Source organism: Sturnira hondurensis, unplaced genomic scaffold (assembly GCF_014824575.4).
Source record: "Sturnira hondurensis isolate 20B ecotype Veracruz unplaced genomic scaffold, ASM1482457v3 Scaffold0016684, whole genome shotgun sequence".
In the NCBI taxonomy this organism is placed as follows: Eukaryota; Metazoa; Chordata; class Mammalia; order Chiroptera; family Phyllostomidae; genus Sturnira; species Sturnira hondurensis.
In genome coordinates, this window is record NW_028089315.1 from 1,527,455 (window position 1) to 1,550,193 (window position 22,739).

General features: G+C 33.6%; 1 protein-coding gene across 2 annotated transcripts in view; it reads left to right on the forward strand.

The window, feature by feature from the left end:
- PCDH15 (protocadherin related 15) overlaps positions 1-22,739 on the forward strand; it is a 791,076-nt gene that overhangs the window by 719,057 nt on the left and 49,280 nt on the right. For both annotated transcript variants that reach the window (XM_037066919.1, XM_037066920.1), the window contains exons 27-28: positions 6,145-6,360; positions 16,601-16,689. In XM_037066919.1, the coding sequence (XP_036922814.1) occupies positions 6,145-6,360; positions 16,601-16,689 (305 nt within the window). The remainder of the gene's footprint in view (positions 1-6,144; positions 6,361-16,600; positions 16,690-22,739) is intronic.

The following is a 22,739-nucleotide window of genomic DNA, read 5'->3' on the forward strand; positions in this document are numbered from 1 at the left end:
AACTTCTAATATTGTTAAAATTTTGAAATATTGACTATTAGTTCTCTTCCCATTTTACCCCCACCAAAGAAAAAATAGTATGGTGAAAATCTACCCAGAAATAATGAGTTCTAAATGAAAACATAAGTTAGTTTGACTTACCTTTCAATCACATTCCTTCTTTTAGGAATGATATATTATACAGTAAAGTAGGGATTAACCTTGTTTGGAAGATTGAATTACATTTTATCTAACTACAGATATAATAGGTTTTACCCCCTAGTATTGTATTTGATTTTCTTTTGTCCTTTTTTTCCATATTTTTTCTCCTTTTAAATTTTCTTTTGGATAAATTTTTAACCCAATGCATTCTTAGAGTGTTGGAAAAGTTATGTACTCTTTTTCATTAAATATGAGATCCCTTCGAAATTGTAACCTAATGCATACCTAAATATATCAGTCTGCTACATCCTGAATATTAGATATTTAGAACATTTAACACCAGTCATTCCCTTTCTAATGTAAACATTACTGTTGTGAAATATTTTGCTTTATTTTTTAACCACACATAATTATATAATTACTATATTGTAGAATTCATGCTTATATAGTTATTCACACATTTAATATTTTCTGTTTTCCCATTTAATCTCAGACCTTCCATCTACATATTCCTTTCACTTTGAGCTACACAATTTAGAACTTTTCAAGTGCATCTTTTTATACCAAACTCCTTCAAGGATTTTCTGGAAAAAAAAACTATTAATTTTTATTTTTGCAATAAATTTTCATTAGGTCTAGAATTCTAAATGAACTGGTACTTTATGTACTTTGAAGATGTAATTTCCTTAGTTCCATCATCTAATGTTGTTGTTAAGACGTCAACTGTCAATCTAGTACTTCTAAGATTCCTCTTTTGGCCTGGAGGTAGAGGATACTCTGTCATCTATACATAATGTGTGCATTCTAGGAGTGGATTACTTATTATTTATCCTATTTGTAGTTTATTGGACTTAGGTCTTTGTGGGTAGCTGTCTTATATCAGTTTTGGATAATTACCTTCCATTCTTCTTCTCTCTTTTTGAATTCAAATTAGATGTTTAATAAAATGTATCACTTTAAATTCTGTCTAAAACTTGCTTTTTTTTTTTGTCTTTGTTACTCTGTGAAGCTTTCTGGATCATTTCTTTTACTCTATCATTCAGTACACTAATTCTCTCATCAGCTCTACCTAATCTACAAACAACTTCATCTCTGAGTTTTAAATTTCAGTTATATATTTTTTATTTTTAGAAGATACTTTTTATTTGTGTTCAACTTTTCTCATTCTTTATTCATATTTTAAGTTCTCTATAATGTATTAAAAATACATGAACATATTTGTTTTACAGTTTGTGTCTGTGTATTCAAAGTTCTAAAGCCTCGTGGATATGACTGCTTTTATTATCCCACAGACTATTTTTCACAATATTTTGTTTCTTGTTCATTTTGGAAATTATTCTGAATTTTCAACTTTCTTGGGACTTATTTGTTAGAAGTATTTGAGTTATAGGTTGTAAGTAGCTTTTTTGAAAAAAGTACTTCTAATAGAAGCCTAGGCCATTATCAGTCAAAGATCACTTTTCTCAAATTCTCCGTTGTGGATGTTTGGTCCTTTAGGCAAAATTTTTAAGCATTCAATCTATAAATTCAGAATATTATGGTTTCTCCTTGAGTTGGGAAACTTAATATTTTGTTCATAAAGGATAAAAATTCTAATGAGGACTTGTATTGGGGCAGCTGTGGCAGTGGTGGCTAGAAGTGAGACATGCAGCTCTAATTCACCCTCATCATGAGGATTCAGTGTTCTTGGTATGGAAGCCTCACTGGACTCACTTCCGTAAGTGGGCCTTTGGTCTTGGTTCCTATTGTCTGAGCCACTCAATGCCTCATAAATTAAATTTTACGTTCACTTACACCAGTAAATCTGAGCCTCCACTTCTTCACTTATGTAATAATAATAAAATTTATTCAATAAAAAATACTCAGTGTCCTTAGATAGTGTATATAAAGAATTTTCATAGCACCTGGAAAATTGTAAGTGTTCAATAAATGTTAGTTTGCAGCATCAGCAGTAACATTATATCAATAATGCAAATGGCCATTGTGGTTTAAGGAGCCCTGGGCTGATAGTTGATCTAAGTCAAAGCTAACCTCAGTCTTTTACTTTAACAGATTCAATGACGTGATAGTGGCAGAATTCTAGTGACAGTTCAAGGCTGATTGTGAAGAAATTGGAAGCAATGATTGTAGAAAAATTTTTCTGAGGAACTAAACTGTGAAAATGATATAGGAATTATGGAGAGTTTCAGAAGTGAGTATAGAATAAAAGAAGAGTTTAGTTTTATTTTAGTAAGAGAGAGATAGATGTCTTATATTCCATTGAGGTAAAGGTTAAAAGTACGAAGATAAATAGAGCTGATGAAGTATTAAATGAAGAAGAAATGGGAGAGGTTAGGCCAAGGAATAACCTTCAGTGGTAGAGAAGAGTTGGCTTGTTCCTGTGACATTTAGAGAAGGACTGTAAGTGCAGATATAGATATTTTTAAAGTTATAGAATGAAAAGTGGAGATTTGTCACACTAATATTCTTAAATTTAATGTTAATTGCAGCCTCCTAATCTCTAAAGGAGGCTGTGAAAAAATATGTGCTTTGAAGAAAAGGGTTAATTTTTGGAGTGAGAGAACACACAGCAAAAATTTCCCAAAAACAAAGTCACAGTTGAACTCAGACCATGAACTCAGAGAAATGTTAGTCTGCCTGATTATTTAATTTCTTCCACCACTTTTTAGTCACCGAGGAGTAGGTTGGTGATTAAATTGATTCAAGAGGAGGAAGCCCCAGGTGTTGTTACTACTAATATTACTGACAACATATTGACAATAGAGGTTTATATTTGGGGGGAAAAAGATCTAGGAAGCATGATTTTGTTTGAAAAACCATGTATATCATTTTCACAGTTTGCTACAAATGTACTGTGAAAAAATAATAAAAGAAATAGGTATTTCTGAGTTATAATTAATTCCAAATCCAAATGTATTAAGCAAGTATTTATTTCAGGAAAAGTATGTGTTAAAAGCACCTTAATCACTAAGATAAAATATTGTGACTTTGTGGTTATCATAACTCAATAAATTAGCAATACTGTATATTAAAATTGCTTTTTTAATTGTAATTGAAGTTAATCAGCAAGAACTTTGCAAAGAAGCTTAATGTACCAGGCAATCACAATTATTATATTGCAACAACCTTGTCTTTTCTAAATGATATTGGTGTGTTACAGGGTCTATTATAAAATATAAATGCACTTACATGTGGAATCTAAAGAACAAAATAAGCTGACAAGCAAAATATAACCAGAGGCATGAATACACAGAACAGACTGACTGCTGTCATAAGGGAGGGGACTTGGGGGGCTGGATGAAAGAAGGTGAAGGGATTAAACAAAAAACTATATATACACAGACAAATATAAAACATAGACACACTATGTTAGCCAGACAAAAAGGGAGTGGGGGTGGGCAAAGTGGGGATAAATGGGGACAGAAAGAGACTTTGCTTCGGGCAATGGGCACACAATGACGTGTGCAGATGTTTGTTGAGTTGTACCCTTGAAACCTATGTGGTTTTGTGAACCAATGTCTCACCAATAAACTCAATTTAAAAGTAAATAATTTACTAAACATAAAAAGATGTAAACATTTAGAATATCACAACACAAAATTGGGTAAAAGAAGTCAAACAGAAAACAGAACATATATTATGATCTCCTTAAAATAAAGTTAAAAATTAGGCATAACCAGTCAGAATTTCTAATGCTGTTAGAAATCAGGATAGTGTTGTTTTCCTGGGGAGCTGGGTATGACTAGTTGGCCAGGAAAAAAATATTCTGGAATGCTGATAAGTTTTAGTTCTTTTTAAAAAAATGTTATTTATCAACTGCCAGAGAGAGAGGAAGAGAAAGGGGGAGAGAGAGACAACAACCTGTTGTTTCACTTCTTTATGCATTCATTGGTTGCTTCTTCTACGTTCTCTGACCCATGACTGAATTCACAGCCTTGATGCTCTAACCAACTGAGCTATGCAGCCAGGGCAATGTTTCATTTCTTGATGCAAGTCTCATGGATGTGTGTACTTTGCAAACAATTTGTGAGCTGAGTACTTAAGATTTGTACTTCTTGCATGTCTGTTATATTTCAGTACATTTGCATTATCAGTAAAAAATTTATTCTGGGGGAAATGTCAGTTAAAGAATAACATTCAGTTGGGGGCGGTGGGCTGGGATGGGAGTAAAAGACAGAAAACTGTATTTGAACAATAATTAAATTTAAAAAAGAATAATATTCAACTAAGTCTTTATTGGGTTGGCAGTAGTCCCCAATTTGCTCATAGTACGTAAAGAAATGTTTGTGATTATTTGCTTCAAACTCTGATTTTAACTTTAGAACTTTTTAGTTCCTATGCTATGCTTTGTTAAATGAATAACATCTCTGGGGTTCAAAGATTACAAAGAAAAAATGTGTTCTTTTCTTTGTTCCCTTTTGCCTGTTAAATAATATATGTTGAAATCTAATTACCATTTCTCGAATGCCAAAACTATGCTGTGCCTTTGTGTGATTCATACTGATCATCTCAAGCAATGAGCTGGTAGTTAGAGCTTACCTTATTCTAAAGTTGTGAATTTTAACTTCTTAGAAAATCAAAAAATATTTTATTCTGAAGTGAAATATCTAAATTGTTTAAATTACCTTGACCAATAGGTGAGTAGAGTTTTCCTGAAATGTTTTACAGAATAAACACATATATCAAATTTAAAATTAGAGACTCAGACTCATGCTGTACCTTAATACACATTTATATTGTTTACTATTATTTTCATTATTTTTATCCCAGCTTCTGCTTCTACTTACTATTCAGACTTTGGCTATATAAATTTAATTAAAATTAAACCAAATAAAATTTCAATTCCTTAGTCATATTAGCCTCATTTCAAATGCTCACTAGTCATATGTGTCCAGTGACTACTGTGTTAGAGCATTTTCAGAAAGTTTCATTGGACAACACTAATATGTATTATTAATACAATAATGTTTCTCAGCAACATTATTAAATAAGAATATTTTCATAGAATTCTCAGCATTGCGATGGCCAATTATAAATGCTTTACGTGTGATATTTAATCACACCATTGGTTAAACTAAGAATAACCAGATAATAAAATAATAATAAAAACATAAAGATTACATATTTAGTATCATGAATAGGATATATATAACTTGGTATAAATTCACTAAGACTCTGTCAATCATTCTAATTCCAAACATTTCACTATAAAATAATTCTCAGATTATTCTCATGAAAAATCTCCCTGAAGTAGAAATTTATGTTTGTGTGCAACTTTATTAAACACACACAATCATATAACATGTTCTAAGCACCCATTTACCTCTTAAATATTCTAAATGTTAAGAAACTGTAACCTGTAGTCTGTAAGTACCTACCACCAGGAACAAATCTTGTTGATCAGGGTAGGGAACAATGAAAAGAAGAACTTGGGTTAGTATTCAAACCCTCTATAATTGTGACATGGTGTTTACTGATTAGAATCTCTATGTATCTCTGGTTTTACTGGTTGAATGTTCTGGACTTCAATTTGCCTTACTGTCATTACAGGTATTTTACTGCCTTGTTTTATTTTTTCCCTTTTAGGAAATAGGTTAGATTAAAAATAAATAAATAAATGAACACAAACACGTGTATGCCTTTACACAAGAAAATGGTTAGATAAACAATGAATCCCTTCCTTAAGCCAGTTTGTGTCATAGCCCAAAGTTGAACCCATCTGTCCTGACAATCAAAACACTCAATTCATCAAGTGGACTCTGTTAGTGCCTAGATTTTTTTGCTCACAGTTTGGTAGCTATTATTCTAATGACAACCATTCAACCCTGTGGACATTAAGTCTACAAGTCTACCTAAAACATCCAGAAAAATAGACTTTGAGGAGAGCTTTTTTTTTGTATTATTATTACAGAAGAAACATTGGTCTTACAAACAGAAATAAGCCCTTCAATAATGGTGATTTTTTTTTCAATTATCTATAACTTGTGTTGTTTTCCCTCGTAGGCTACTGATAAAGATACCGGCAATTATAGCGCCATAGCGTACAGACTTATAATCCCACCAATCAAAGAAGAAAAAGAAGGATTTGTGATTGATACATATTCAGGGATCATCAAAACTGCTATGCTCTTCCACAATATGAGGAGGTCCTACTTCAAGTTTCAAGTCATCGCAACTGACGACTATGGGAAGGGACTAAGCGGCAAAGCCAATGTACTCGTAAGTAAATAAATCTTCATATAAGGGGTACATGCCAGATTAGTCTGGAGTCAGTTGTTTTCAGCTGTTAGAACTTTTAACTTTATTTGAAATAGGCTTTCTAAAATAAAAATGTGATTAATTTTATATAGGTTGTTGATAGCTGTAGATTAGTATATTAAGTATGTACATATAAGTTTATAATTTTTGGACATTTGAGAAATATATCCCATGTTTTATATATCATTGTGGCAACAATGTCATAAGTATTGGCTTTCTATTTGGTATGTAGATCTTATATTTTCAGTATATATTGGGCTGGAACTACTTCAAATTTTAAAATGCTTGACAGAAATAAGCTGTAGAAATTTAAATACTTTTTACTATTACTTAAATTACATTTAGGCTTTCTGTAACTAAGAAAACAGAAGGAAATATTTTGGGACAAGTTCATGTTCCAATGGATGTTTATTATTTGTTTTAGCAGAAGTCCCACTGATGGCGTTGACGATCTGTGACTGTTATATTTGACTTCAGCCAATAATATCACTTACCTTTTTCTTCACAAGCTCAGTGGTAAATTATTCCCAAGGGCTATTTGCTACTAACATTTATTCAAAATATTGAATACCAGTGCATCTATTCCATGGAATCTCTATCATTATTTGTACTTTTCTATGATGAATCTAGCAAAAAATTTATAAGAATAATTATTATTGGAAATATTGTCACTTAAAAATAGAATCAAGTATAATTTTTATTTTTGTTCTTTAAATCTTATTTAACTTTCATTTTTCATGATTTTTATCATTTAGTTCCCTGGAAAAGTTTAACCTTAATATATATACAGACACCAGTGGTACTTTTCTTTTTTTGAGATAATGGTGAAGACCAATCACCATGGTTATGTGGGGTACAGAGGCCAGAACTTTCTCATTTATAACAGTAAAGCTGCATAGAATAAACAAAAGCCAATCTAAGCCAAGAAGTTTTTGACATAGAAGATATTAAGGTTGGCATAGATTTTTATCAAATTAACATCTATAAACATTATGGAAAATAATGTTATTTCTCTTTCTGTTATTTAAGACAATAACAGATGCACATTGTGGTATTTTAAGGCTAAAAGATAAGTATAATTAAGGTATAATTAAAATGTTATAAAAATAAATGTAACTATATAGATTACATATGTTATATGCACATAAGCAATGTGAAGTTTATGGGATTTGTATTTGACCTCTATAAACTCTTATGTGGAAATTATGAAATATACCTTTAAAATTATCTGAAATATATTGAGAAGAATTAAATTCAAAAAATAATAATCTATATTTACACATCACCATTAATAAGTACAAATCCAAGCAAATGCTACTTGTGAGATCTGAAATCCTTTATGTCAAGAGAAAGGAGATATGGAGAGAAATAAAACTTTTACGCAGAGGGGCAAGAATGCACCAAAACCAAGAAGGAAGAGAATGATGGTGGGTCTGAGTAATTGATAGATACTTACTTACTCAGTTTGGAGGATTGAGAGAAGGAAAAAGAATGAGACAGAACTGAAGATGGAAGTAGCTGATCCATATAAAAGCTGTAAAATTATTAAAATTATCAGAAATTTTGCCTAAAAGCAACCAGAAATCATTTACATTGTAAATTTTTAGTAAGGGTGAGTAAAGATAAGATTTTTGATTTAGATAAATACATATTACTTGATATAAATCTGGTTCTCCCATGAGGATGCTACTTCTGCTGCCTTCCAAAATAATGGTTCTTGTGTTCTCTTCTGTATTTGTTCGTCACCATCTTCATAATACTACTGCCAAAGTAAGATTCTCAGTGCACCACATTGCTACTTCTAGATGTTTCCTCCTTCCTAAGAATCCACTCTTGATTCTCATTATCTGACTCTGTCACTCACTTGCTGCCTCACAACATTGCTGTGATCTCCCAAATCTTTGGTCTATCCCAAACATATTTCAGTGAGTACAGCTTTTGCGTTACTAATTCCCCTATCCTAATTTTTGACAATTTTGCTATATGCAGAGATGAACCTTCCAGTATCCTGACCTCACTATTTCCTCCAATGGCTTTCCTCTAATGGCTTTACCATCCACACTATTACAACTACTTAATAACCAGAGTTGTTTTAGCCATTACCAATTACTGCAACGCCTCTATAAACTCCATTCCAAACCTCCCACTCTTTGACAATAGTACGGAATGCTTTCAGCTAGCTCCAGCACTCATTTGTTCTCCTCAGGGCCTTTAATTCATTTAGCCTGAGATAGTTTTACCCTTCCTCTAACCCCATGTTCTCTTTCCTGCTTACCAGCTTTGTAGTGCATTATCAATTATTATAAGCACTCAATCACATAAAAATTCAACTCCTTTGCCATTTCTTCCGACATCACACTCACTTAGCAAAACCATAACTCTAGTTAATTGCAACTGTCTCCTTTCTCCCATGCTGAATATGTGTGCAAAACATATGCAATTGTGTAATTAGTCTTGCTTTAAATTAATGATGAAATCCCCCAAGCAACCTCTTATATTGTCCAGTAACTACATATTTCCTAGTTCATTTGCACTCCTCCTCTCCTAAAAGAACTTGTCTCTTACAGTCTTCAACATCTACTCATCCTCACCAATCAATTGCCTGATTAATTAGCAACATATTTCACTGGAAGATAAAATTAAGGCATTTAGAAGGATACTTCTACAGTTCCCATAGCTATAGCTACCTACCTACCAGGATTTACACTGACATCCTTTGCCTTATTTCCTGTCCTTTAGATGAATTCTCTATGCATTCATCTGGAGTCATTACCTCCACCTGTGCAACAGATCCAACTCCCACTCACCAGCTCCAGAACATTGTTTCAACAACTCTCCCATTTCTTACATACATCATTAATATCAGTCTCCCCTCCTTGATTTGATTATTCCCATAACCACTCATAATCATGCTTTTATGTCTTTTTATGCTCAAAAATAATGTAAAATATTTTTACCTTTATCTCCTTCTAGCTGCCACTCATTTCTATTCCTTTTTTGAGAAAAAGCCATCTATTATCACAGTTAACCAATTTTTCACCATTTAATCTCTTTAAAGCTCTTTCTAATCATAATGTAACTTCTAATACTTATCTAAACTTATGTCAACACCAATTGCTTCTTATTACTAAACAGCCTAGTAGTTTCAGTCTTCTTATTTGAACTTATCAGCCACACTTGACTGCTTACCTTTACTAGGCTTGGAGGCTGTTTTTCTCTCTTGGTATCCTCTTACCTCACTATTTATTGGTTCTTAGTTCTTTTCCTGGTTCAGTTTCTTCTCCTGACCTTTTAGTATTTAGTGTTTTTTAGGGCTCAGACATTAATTCTCTTTTATGTTTATACTCATTGACGAAATAAACTCAGTCCCATAACTTTAAAATATTTTAAAGTTAATAAATATTTTAAATATTTTAAATATTTTTATTTTAAAATAACTTTAAAATAAAATATATATATATATATACTGAAACATGTTAAATTTATATCTTCACCCCAAAGCTCATTCTAAATAGTGATATCTACTTGTGCATGTACCAATTGCATGTGAATATGTAATGAAGATGTCTATTTAATGTTTCCCAAAGCAAACTCCCCTTCCTCACCACATTTCTTTCATTTATAGTCTTACCAGCTTCACCTGATGACTAAATCATCTTTGAGTTCCCTAGGCTAAAAATTCCTTGATTCCTTTTTATTCTAAACCACACATTCAAATTCCTTAGTAAATACTCTTGTTACTATATAGATATAATATATACATATATGTGTATACATGCATATGTATATAAACTGCACAGTTTTTCAACATTTCTACTGTTACAACTTGGTGGAAACCACCACCATATTTTACCTATATCATTGCACAAGCTCATGGCTTGCCCTTGTGTTTCTGAAATAGGGTGCAGCCCAGAGGGAAGCCCCAAATAGGGATTTGGAATGGGATCGGGAACTCAAGGTATCCAGGAAATATTAGAAAGATATATAGGATGTCCTCACCCCTTCCCCCACAGTTGTGAGTGGGGAAAGGGACACATGGAGCATGAACATACAGAGCAGTTTTATACAGCAACAGCTTTGCAGCTAACCTCTGGCATGGTTAAATAGGCATTTAACATATCTATAACCTTTAACTGGTTGCATAGACATGTTAAATAGCTGTGGCCATTCTTTGAGCCAGGGAAATGGAAGTGACTTCCACCCAAGGTGTAACTGGAGGGCAGCTCCCTCTGGTTACAGCACCTGCCTGAGAGCTTAGAGAAAACTGGATCCATGACATGGGGCCACACCTTCCCAGACTCACAATGGCAGCCCAGTAAACTCAGAATAATACAGGAATGCTGGCAGGTGTACCTGATTGTAGGAGGAGTTGGAAATGGGGGTACAGAGGAAGGTTGGCACGAGGATTAAACTCAGGCATGGCAGCCATTAGGGAACAGGACCACGGGGCTGTGGTAACAGAGAAAGAACCACATGGTTTTGCCAGAGTGGGAACCCCCAAAGCTATACAGGAGAGGACCGTGTGGCTGTGGCAATAGAGAGAGGACCATGCAGCTTTGGCCAGGGAGGGGACCCCCACAGCTTTGCTGGGAGAACCACGTGGTTTTGGCAAAGTGGGGACCCCTGCAGCTTTGGTGGGAGTGAACCACGTGGCTTTGGGTGCTCCCTTTCACCACATGGCTTAGGAAGCAAGAGAGACTTTGCCTGGAAGAAAAGGGGTAAAAAGACTCTTGGTGGGCCTTAAGAAGGTGACACATGGTTTTGGATTAATGGGAGATCCTAGCCAGCAAAACAGCTGATGGTGCCGGGAGCCTAAATCATGGACTTCTACCTCTTTTCCTGAGATATGGTGCCCCAGACTAGGGCAGGGAGAGAAGGAAGCACTGTGTGCATCTATGGGTATCCTAAAGGACTTTGATATTTTAATGGAGACATTAGGTCACTACTTTAAGTCTTTATAGCTTTAAATAAATATTTCCTTTCCTTTTCACAAATCTCAGGCATTGAGAGATGTCTTTTTTCTTGTGACAGACAATGTGAACCTAGTATGGGGTACTTTTGGTAATTTACCAAAAGACAATTATCCTACCCTTGGCTCTGTTCTGTAACATTTCTACTCTTGCCCCACTAAAGTCTGGTTTTAATTTAGCAGCCTGTGATTCCAATGTAATTCAGGTCCTATGATTTCCTAGCTCAAAGCATTCTAATATCACATCAATTTACTTAGATAATTTTTTAAGTCATATAAGACTATGCAGCCCTCTATAAACTGTCCTCCAACAGCCTCATCTTCTACTCTTCTCCCTCTAACTCACCCAAACCCAATAATATTGGGCAAGTTGATTTTCTTCAAATAGGCAGACATGCTTTTAGAGATTTTGCAGTGACTCTGCCTAAAATGCTTTTCCAAGTGTTGGGCCATGGTATAGCGTTAAAGAATACACATTTACCTCAAAAGGCTCTTAAAATACCTCTTACTTTTCAAGGAAAGTGAGATTGCACTAGAAACCATTTAAGAGAGACAATGACCAGTCCACACAAGAAATGGTGAAGGTCCCTAGAGTTCTAGAGAACCTCTTGAGGGTCCAGTTTGTTAGCTATTTGTCATATGTAGCTACTGAGCACTTGAAGTGTGGCTAGGTTGCATTAAGATGTATGATAAGTATACAATACACACTGGATTTCAAAGTCAGCATGAAAAAATGTTGGTTACATGTTGCAATGATAATATAGTGAATATACAGGGTTAAATGTATTGTTGAATTATTTTCACTAATTTTTTTATCTTTTTTATTTTGGGTACCAGAAATTTTAAAATTATATATCTGGTATGTATTTGTGGCTCAAATTATATTTCTATTGAATAATACTGTCTAAGTTATATGGAAACAAGTGGGAGAAAAAAGAAAGATAAAAGGTTTATGATGAAGGATTAAAAGAAAGAGCTAAAATATGTAAATTGACAATCTCTTGTTTTACAAATCTGTGCTCCACAAATGTTACTTGTCACAAGAGTATTTTTATAGCAAACTTTCCTATAAGTCAGTGAGGCAGATGTTCAGCTAGCTGCCTGCTGAGTAGCCCAGCACCAAGGAATAGACCAAAGTCACACACTGTAACTACTCTATTTACTCAGCTTTTATTGAATGCAGGTTCACTCAAAGTAGAACATCAGCATACATTAATACCCTCTCACACTCTAAAAATCTAAGAGAAATATAAAACACACAGAGAGCAACCAATAGGGAATAACAAACCCGTGTCCCAGAGTCTCCATCTGCAGGTCCGGGAGACAGCACGGTAGCCAATGGAGTTATCAGCATCTTGCAAGGAAGGGTCTCTGGAGCCAGGTGGGCAGCAGGGCAGAGCCTCTGGTAGCCAATGCCAAGGGAGATCAGTGTGTCATGGTGCAGCACTCTGGTGTGTGGAGCTCATTGTGGGTCTTTTGATAAATGCCTCGGCACCCCTAATGGCAAGTGGGGAATTTCCCCAGGAACCTATCTATGGGTAGTTCCACTCTGCAAACATGTTTATTCTAATCACATGTGCAGATATCTTAAGTGTGCCTCCTTGCCAGAAGTGTCTCTCTGACCTAGGTAGTTTCCCTCTTGAACCAAAGTGCCATGGCTGACTGACAGCCATTTTGGTTGATGTGAGTGACTCTACTTTGTTTTATATACTTTGTGGTATTGTGGTCAAACCAATGTCATTTTATTGGTCCTGCTCTCCACATTACTTCTTTTTTTCTTTTTCTTTTTTATCATACATAGAAACAAAGATCGACTCCCTTAATGATAAGAATATCTACTTAAAAATCTTCCATTAGTAAACAATACCCAGAGAATAAGATTAAGTAATTTTATAAGAAGAATATTTAAGGTGTGGTACAATAAACTGATATGAATTTCTGAAACTATTTGAATAAAGGCTATACTGTGATAAGTAATATAAATAACATCTAGAATTTTAAAGATTCAAATATCTTTGCTATAGATGATAGAAGAACCCAAAATTTAGGGATATAGGACTTGTTTGAAAAATCAAAATTTAAATTGTAATAGCTTATTCTTCATTTGCATAGGCAAAAATGTATACCAATTCTACGTAAATTGTATATTAACACTTTTTAAAAATTTTAAATCTTAAATGTAACTTCTAACAGTCTGAGACAACTACTTTTGGAGTTAAATATAGTAAGACTTTATTATTTTATCCAAATTAAAAATGTTATTATATCTTAAAAAACAAAAGTATGTTTTCAAAGGTTATTAAAAACAGAAAATCTTTTAGATAAACTCTAAGCTTGTTATATATATGACAGAGGATCTTAAGTCTTAACTTATTCTGTTGATTTAGAGAGAATTTAGCCCCTAAGCTCATTTACAAATTAAAAATTCCCCTTGAATAAGTAAGTTATCCTTCTGAGGAATGACTGACTGTCCTTAAGAGGCAAATAATAGAGTTACTATAACTGCCAGGAACAATCTTGCTTCCAAATACCTGACACCTGAATTGACTGCATTCCTACAAATAAGCTCCCACATCTCAGAACATATTTCTCTATGGAAAAATTCTACTATTTTCCTGAACCCACATGTAACTAACATTTTAGTTTTTAATTGTCCTATAATTAGTACAGCTAGTAGGAACCTAACAATCACATGTAATAAATAACTGGGTTTTTATCATGGTAGACCGTGTAAGAAAAAAAGAAAACAAATTTCAGGGTTTCTAACAAATTCTATTTTCCTCTCACACGACAGCAATGAGAGTGTACGTTTTGGGTGATTCGCTTGACAGTTTTCCTGCAAATGGAGAAACAGGGACTCAACGCCCTTCCAAGTTATGTTTTTGTCCTTATCTATGACTTCTTTATTTAGATATAAATGAAGAAAGAAGGAAAGAGTTAACACATGGAAAAGATTTAAGCACATTTTATTCCTGTCACTAACTTTACATCTGTCAGAACTCCACCATATGGTTCCACCAAACTATAAAGTAGGTTGAGGAATCTATTCTTGTTGACATAACACTCCATAACTACTCTTTGTTCTAGAGTATTTGCTTTTGATCATAATTTTTATTTATTTTATTTTATTTTACTTTATAGTTCATGACCCAGTGTTGAAAAAAAAGGAAAAAAGATAAGGAAGGAAAGAAGATAGAGAAGAAAGAGATGGAGGGAGGAAAGGACAGAGACAGGAAGGGGGGAAGGAAAAGAAAACAATAATTTTATAAGTATCACACACAGTTTTCTAGAGGTTTTTGTCATGTATTTAAAACACTAAAATAAAAACAAACAAATGAGCAAACAAATAAATAAAACAAAAAATAATTATATGTAACTTCTGTCTCTTTTTCTACTCAGGACCAATAAGAAAAGAACAAGTTACACAAAAACTGTGATGATCCCTTTTCTAACGAAGTTAGGTGAATTTTTGTGTGTGTGTGTGAAGACACAAACAAGATTCTTCTACATGTTAAAGGAAAATTTAAACATTTGATCCCAGGCACTTACAACGAGTTAGAGATATATGGTTGTAACTGCCAATGTTAACTGATTCCTCACAGGTGGAAATAAGACAGATGCCTGTTTTAATACATGCTGCAGAGCATAAATTACTGGGCTCGAAGAATGGTTTGTAAGATTGCTAATTCACTGTGATATTTCACAGTAGTCTGGACTCATTCTTCTCTTGAAACATGAAGAATCCAACAAATCTGGACACATTTTCCCATATGGCAATATTCACTAGGGATGAGTTAGTAGTTGACCTCTTTAGATGAGTTGTAGGCTCTCCAATTTGCCACAGTTCCATGTCTCTCTAGTATTTCATAATTTTAGCGACTTCACTCATTTGGGTTACCTGAATTTAGGTCTGGTCTCTGAAGACACTGAGTTTGTGACTCCTGATAGGAGTCACTGTTTGAGTCACTGTTTGTACACAACTTAGAGCCTATATGGAAAATACAGGCAGTATGAAAATATTCCCTAATATAAATTATGTTCAGATATGTGGTTTTAAATATACCTAATCCAGAGAATTTGATTCATAGTTCTGGTACATATGCATTTACACAAATTGAGTAGTGTTGAGTGTATATTCAGGACAATATTTGATTTGACTTTACATTTTTATATCCATATTGAATAATAGAAAAGAGCACATGTTCTGGAGTCAGACAGCCTGAGCTAGTAGGTTCCATGTTATTAAATGTTTCTTTGTTTTTTTAGTTTTCTTATTTAAAATTCAATAATAGCCATAAGTACCTGATATGGTGGTTGTTAGAATTAAATGAGTTACAGTCTGTGGAGTATTGAGGATAAAAGTAAATTGAATGCTGTAAGCAGGGAATAAATGCTTTTATTTTTATTCTATTTTTCTAAATGAGAACAGAGAAAAACTCTATATATATCAAATGAATAGGGTGAATTTATCAAGAGCTATTTTAAAATTCATTTACCCTGTATGTAAATTTACATGTGTGTGTATAAACACAGACATAAAATTGGCTATAGCAAACATAAAGACTATATGTAATAATTTTATGGAATGAATTATTCTGACTAGCCATATTACAGATTATTAATCACAATGAATAAATTATTCCTTGAGATTTATAAAATCTAGAAGCTGCGTTTTTCATTTTCCTGAGTGTTCTTAAATAACCCAATTAAACAAACAAAAACACCTTATTTTATGTCCTAGTGAATAATCAAGAAAGCAAAGCAAACAGACAGACACAAAATCAACAAGAATTGAGATCACTTAGGGTTCTGTAACTTCCAAGTAAACAACTAATGGTCGGTCATTCTCAACATGTCCCAACATCTAGTGAAAATTATGTGACTAAAAATAATTTATTACTAAACTTTAACAAATAGGAAACTACTGTGTAAAATATATAGAGGCCCTGGCTGGCATAGCTCAATGGATTGAGCGCTGGCCTGCGAACCACACGATCATGGTTCGATTCCCAGTCAGGGCACATGCCTGGGTTGCAGGCCAGTTCCCAGCAGGGGACTCATGAGAGGCAACCATACATTGATACTTCTCTCCCTCTCTACTTCTCTTCCCCTCTAAAGATAAATAAATAAAATCTTTTAAAAAAGTAAAATACATAGAGAAAAAATAATGTTTTTAATTATAGAAATGTTAATGAGTAAAAGCCAAACAAATTCTGTTTTTTCTTCTTTCAGATCTCTGTTGTCAATCAGCTGGACATGCAAGTCATTGTTTCTAATGTGCCTCCCACTCTGGTGGAAAAAAAGATAGAAGAGCTTACAGAGTAATGGACTTTTGTTTACTTATATATGTATTTTCATGCAGCTATTAGATTGGATCTTTTTCATTATTATAATGCTCATATTAAACTTATATTTAACACACTGTCATAATAATTTAGCTTGCTGTTTTCCTGAAATAAGTATTTTATTTGAAATATGTGAAGATTCTGAGAGTGCTTTCAAATAGGAATGAAAATCAGATGTGAGAAGATCTTATTCTTTCAGAATGCTTTGATCGATGCATCAACGTAATCTCAAATGCAGCATATAAGAAATAAGTCATAATATTAATTGAGTATATAGCTAGATTTTGTGGCTCCAAATTATTCAAATAGCTCAATATTTAAGCAACCCAGCTAGTGCAGGGAAGGCTATTTCTCAGAGTGATATATCTAGATGGCTAAAGCTTATTTTTCAAAAACAAGTGACTACTTCTAAAAGATATATATATTTAATTATTCTAAAATATATATCATGCCCCTCTGCCTTTGAATAGTACACACTGAACTAACATTATTGTTGACTCAAAGTTGTAATTATTTATTAAGATGCAGTTCTTTAATATTCTGCATGCTATTAAGAGTTATTAAAATGTCTTTACTATTTCACTCTTATCTACCCTAACCTAACTTGCCATCATTTCATGATTTTTATATTGGTGTTTATTTGTTATTGTGTCTTCTATTGAGTTTAGGTTGACAGATGTCAATTACTATTGTTAATTTCCTCTCTCTAATAGAATATCCCCTCCTTGTAAGTTGCCAGAAGAAGTTTCAGATAGATAGCTGAACTTTTAGTAATCATGTTTCAAATAAAATACAATGGATGTTGATTAAGGCATGAGTGATTTCCTTTTAATTAGGAACATATGTTATATAACAATTATTTTTTAATATTTTATAAAATTGAAACTTTGGATGTCACATAAAATGTCCTATGAATGCCCTGGTGGGTGTGGGTAGGTTGGTTGGAGCATCATTCTATAACCAAAGGGTTCTGGTTTGATTCCTGGCCAGAGAACATACCTACGTTGTGGGTTCCATACCAGTTGGGGTTTATACAGGAGGCAATCAGTCAATGCTCTGTCTCATATCAATATTTCTCTCCTCTTCTCCTGTCCCTTTCTCTCTCTCTAAAAGAAATAATGAGAAAATGTCTTTGGGTGAGGATTTTAAAAAATGTTCTATGAATGAGGTGATTATCAACATTTACACATGGAAATATCAATAACAGTGTCTTATTTTCCTCTGAAGATGTGGTTTGTATATACTTAATCTTTATCAAAATAATAACTGACTATACCCTAAAGTTTTAGAATTATGCTTGTCTTTTAGCTGTTTTAATGTTGTATATTGGGGTAGGCTTTCTCTGATTATACTTTCCAAAAATGAGAACATTTTCTTCAACCTCTAAGGCAGCAATTTCCATTCAGTGTGCTACAAGAATTTTTAAAACATGCAATACACACTATTTAGTCAGGACCACTGAACTTTCCCTTAGATTGTGAAGGGAAAAAATGGCAAGAGCCAATACAGCAATAGCTGTTTGGTATAAATAAATCAAAAGTATACCTATTTTTGTCAGATCAGCAAAATATGTACACCTGTTTTGGTGTGTCATAGAATTTTAGTAATTAGTGTATATGTGCCACAAGATGAAAAAGGCTGAAAATTGCTGTTCTCACACTTCATTCTTGATTTCTCAAAGTGCTATCTAATATTTTTATTATATTTCAATTTCCCACTGGAATATGAACTCCTTGAGACTAAGTAATCTAGTTTTCACTGCTACAATTCCAGTTATATAATAAGCACTCGGTGCATTTTATGGAATAAAGATTTTGTACAAGCAAAATCATAATGCCCCTTTCTTGACATTGAGATAATTTACGAAAACTGAAAATGGCAACATAAAAGTATAATTTCTCAGCAATTTTTGTGATTTATTTCTTTTAAGTAGATATAAAGATAGGAATGATAGAAATCAGGCAACTTTCATGTCTTAAGACCCTTTTCATAAAATCTTTGACTTAATATAACATTTATTTCTTTTTTTTTAATTTTCAGAGATTTTATTTATTTATTTGTTTGTTTATTTATTTATTTATCTTTAGAAGGGAAGGAGAGAGGGAGAGAAACATCAATGTGCGGTTGCCTTTCGTGCATCCCCTGCTGGGAATTGGCCTGCAGGGAACTGGCCTGCAACCCAGGCATGTGTCCTGACTGGGAATTGAACCGCAATCCTCTGGTTGGCAGGCCCACATTCAATCCACTGAGCTACACCAGCCAGGGCTTTATAACGGTTTATTTTGAAACATGAGTTTAGGCATATGATTTAATTTTCCCCAGACTCAGTTTCAGCACATGTTGATAAGAGCTAATAAAACTTATAGGACTGTGTTGAGGACTAAATGATCTCAGCTGCTTCAGACAATGGAAACCATGAACATTTAATGAATAACAGATATTACACAAAAATGAAGTTTGCAGCCTAAAGCTAGTGGGATAAGACAGAGGCCAGAGTTTTGCACTTTCTACTCATAGAGCAGGTACAGTGGTAATGGAACTCTGATTATGGCTTCAGACACACAGGTTGGAATCCTATTATAGTTGTGTGATTTCTAAGCAAGTTATTTAACACATAAGGCCACGCTTCCTCATCTTGAATATTGGAATAAGGATGTCAAGCTCATGCTGCTTTTAATATAATTAAATGTAAATTATCTGGTGCAGTAAGCATATCAGGCACAGAACTGGTTTCTTTTGGTAAATTTTTGAAAACTTCAAGTATGTTAGAGATCCTTAAGCTCAAAATTATGTGAGAGAAGTACTAGTTCATATAGGATGACGGAGGAAAACCTTTCTAATAAGCTGAAATCTGAGCAGAAACCTGAAGGAAGTGAGGAAGAAAGTCATGTGGTGATGTGTGTGTATGTGTAATGGGGTGGCGGGGGCTGGGGGTGATGGGATGGAGGAAGTGATCTCCCAGAGAGAAAACTGCCAAAGGAAAAATGCCAGCATTGGGAGCATGCTGGTGACATCAAGAATATAGATATCAAAGTGGAGAATGAGCGACTTAAGACATTTTAGGCCCCTGAAAGGTTTAACACTTTCCTCTGTGTAAGAAAGTCCTTATAACTGTATGTCTAATGTAGTAGTCACTAGTCCCATGTGGTTATTGAGTGCTTGAAAAGTGGCAGGTTCAGATGAAAGATGCTGTAAAGTATAGCATAAAATATGCACTAGATTCTTAAGACAATACAAAAAAAGTAAAATATCTCATTAATATTATATATGGATTACATATTGAAGTGATTATTTTGGATATATTGAGTTAAATCTATTAAACTTAATTCACTGTTTTATTTTTAATATAGGTATTAGGAAATTTGAATTTACAAATGTAACTTGCATTCTATTTATTTTTAACAGTGTGGCCTTAGACATTTTGCACAGAGAAACACCACTGTGGCTTACATTTTGAAAGGGTGTTGAATTGGAGGTTAGGTGGCCAGGTGTGAGTCTATAGCAATAGTCCAGGACAGAGATCATTGTGGTTGGGGCTGGTGGTAGGGGTGGGGTTAGGAAGGAGTGATTAGACTAAGGATATGTATTTTTTAAGGTTCACCTACAAAATTTATTATGGGGATGTATGAGAACAGGTAAGAAACAATGATTCTTAGGCTCGTGTCTGAGCAAGTGGACAAAATAAAAGTAGTTACTTCACTTAGCCACTGAAGAATTTGATAAGATTATGCATATAAAGTAATAGTATTCCATTCATGGAGAAGATTGACTTTATTTAAGAATAAATGGTTCACATCAGATGCCCCGATGTCATCTGCCTCTCACACCATCATCTGCTGATTTCCCACTTTGGCAATGAAATCAAATTTCATTATCTTCCCCCCACAGCCACTTTCTTACCCATACATTACGGTGATTTCCTTGTGTCTGTTTATTCTACATGAACCAAGCACATTACACACATCAGGTATGACACCAGACTATCAAGACAGTGAAAATCTTTAAAAAGTATATAAGCCTACCTAGAACATAGGAAATATGTTACTATACCTGAGAGTTTCTTTAATTGTGTAGTCTTTCTTATCTGATGTGTTCTAAAATAAATTGCTGTAAATGTTGCTAATCATATGCCAATTTTCTTTTACTTAGCACAAAGATATAGTTGGAAAAGTTACCAATAGAAACTAGCCCTAAATGACATAATTCCTATCAGATAATGAAACACTTTCATTTCTATAGTACAGCTTTTGAAAATAACATTTTTTCTTGTAATTGACAAATAGCTCTACAGTAAATTGAGACTGTTCAAAAATAAAACACCGACTCAATACAAGGTGTGCCAACAGTGGGTTTACAGTAGTGCGTATGCAAAATGCTTTATCCTTCTATTATTATTTATTAATTATTATATTATTTTACATACCCACCTCTGTAAGCCTACTTTTGCCCTACTTTTATAAAATAAAATTCTACTTTTTTAACATTTAAGGTGTAATTTATGATTCTTTTAAAAAAGATAAGTGTGATTTGTTTTTTTTTCCTAAGGTGTGGTGATTTATTATTTTGACACAAAGGAAATTCATCTGTTGTTTTTCTGAAATTCTACTTTGGGGATATATTTTGGTAAAGAAGTAGAAGTAAATTGCCCTCTTCACAAGAAAAATACTCATTTTATTTCATTATGTTCTTGTTACGAAGAAGTAATAATTTTATACAAACTACCAGTGTATTGTCATCTAGCATTATTTTAACTTATGATTTGAGCCACATATTTTATATTTTTAAATATTTTATTTATTTATTTTCAGAGAGAGGGGAAGGGAAGGAGAAAGAGAGGGAGAGAAACTCAATGTGTGGTTGCCTCTTGTATACCCCATACTGGGTACCTGGCCCTCAACCCAGGCATGTGCCCTGACTGGGAATCCAACCAGCAACCCTTTGGTTTGCAGGCCTGCACTCAATCCACTGAGCTACACCAGCCAGGGCATGTGCCACATATTTTAAAAGAATTTGAATAAATGCTTATGTGTATGTGATAGAGAAAAGATTAATTTATACAGGTATAGCCTATCCTGTGATTTGGGGCAAGCAGTTATTCATATTACAAAGTAAAATTCATTAATAAAAATAATTAAATTGCCCTGGCTGGTGTAGCTCAGTGGATTGAGCACTGGCTATGAACCAAAGGGTGGTCAGTTTGATTCCCAGTCAGGGCACATGCCTGGGTTGCAGGCCAGGTCCCCAGTGTGGGAGCACGTGAAAGGCAACCGCACATTAATGTTTCTCTCCCTCTTCCTCCTTCCCTTCTCCTCTCTCTAAAAATAAATAAATAAATAGTCTTTAAAAAAACAATGAAATTGTTTTCCCAGCCTCTTACAACACTTTTCTTTTCATTAAAAGGAAATCTATGCAAATACAAGTAGAGAAATTAGAGAGAAGAACAGAAAAAAGTACAGTGTTATATCTCTGTTTTACTTTTTCCCAAATATCACTTCAAATAGAAAATAACTAGAAAGCAGATTTGAGATAAAAATAAAATTTTAATATATGGTTCCATTAAAACATTTAAATTGTAGTTACCTTATAAGATTCCCAAAATATACATTGGGCATTTATTCCTTTCAAAATTCTTCTTTCTATTATATTATTTTATGTTTTATGGTCCAAAAGTTTTGCCAAATACAGTAGACTATTATTTGTTATAATACATCCTAACCTACGGTACAGCATAAATATATCATTTCCTTGTACAACCAGCCACTTAATTCAAAAACCCAATCACCAAGAGCCAATTTCTTTATTCTCTTAATTATATTTATCCCTCCTTTTTTAACTTTCTCCAGTTTATTTGCAATTTATCTCTGTCTGTGCTTCTTTTTTAACATAAGAAATAAATTCAACCTTATGTTTATATAAGAATATTCCATTTGTATCTGTACCAATACAAATGTTATTTTAGCAACATTCACTAAAGTCTTAGCTGTATTAGGCACTAAATTTAATTATTGTTTAATGTTTCACCTCAT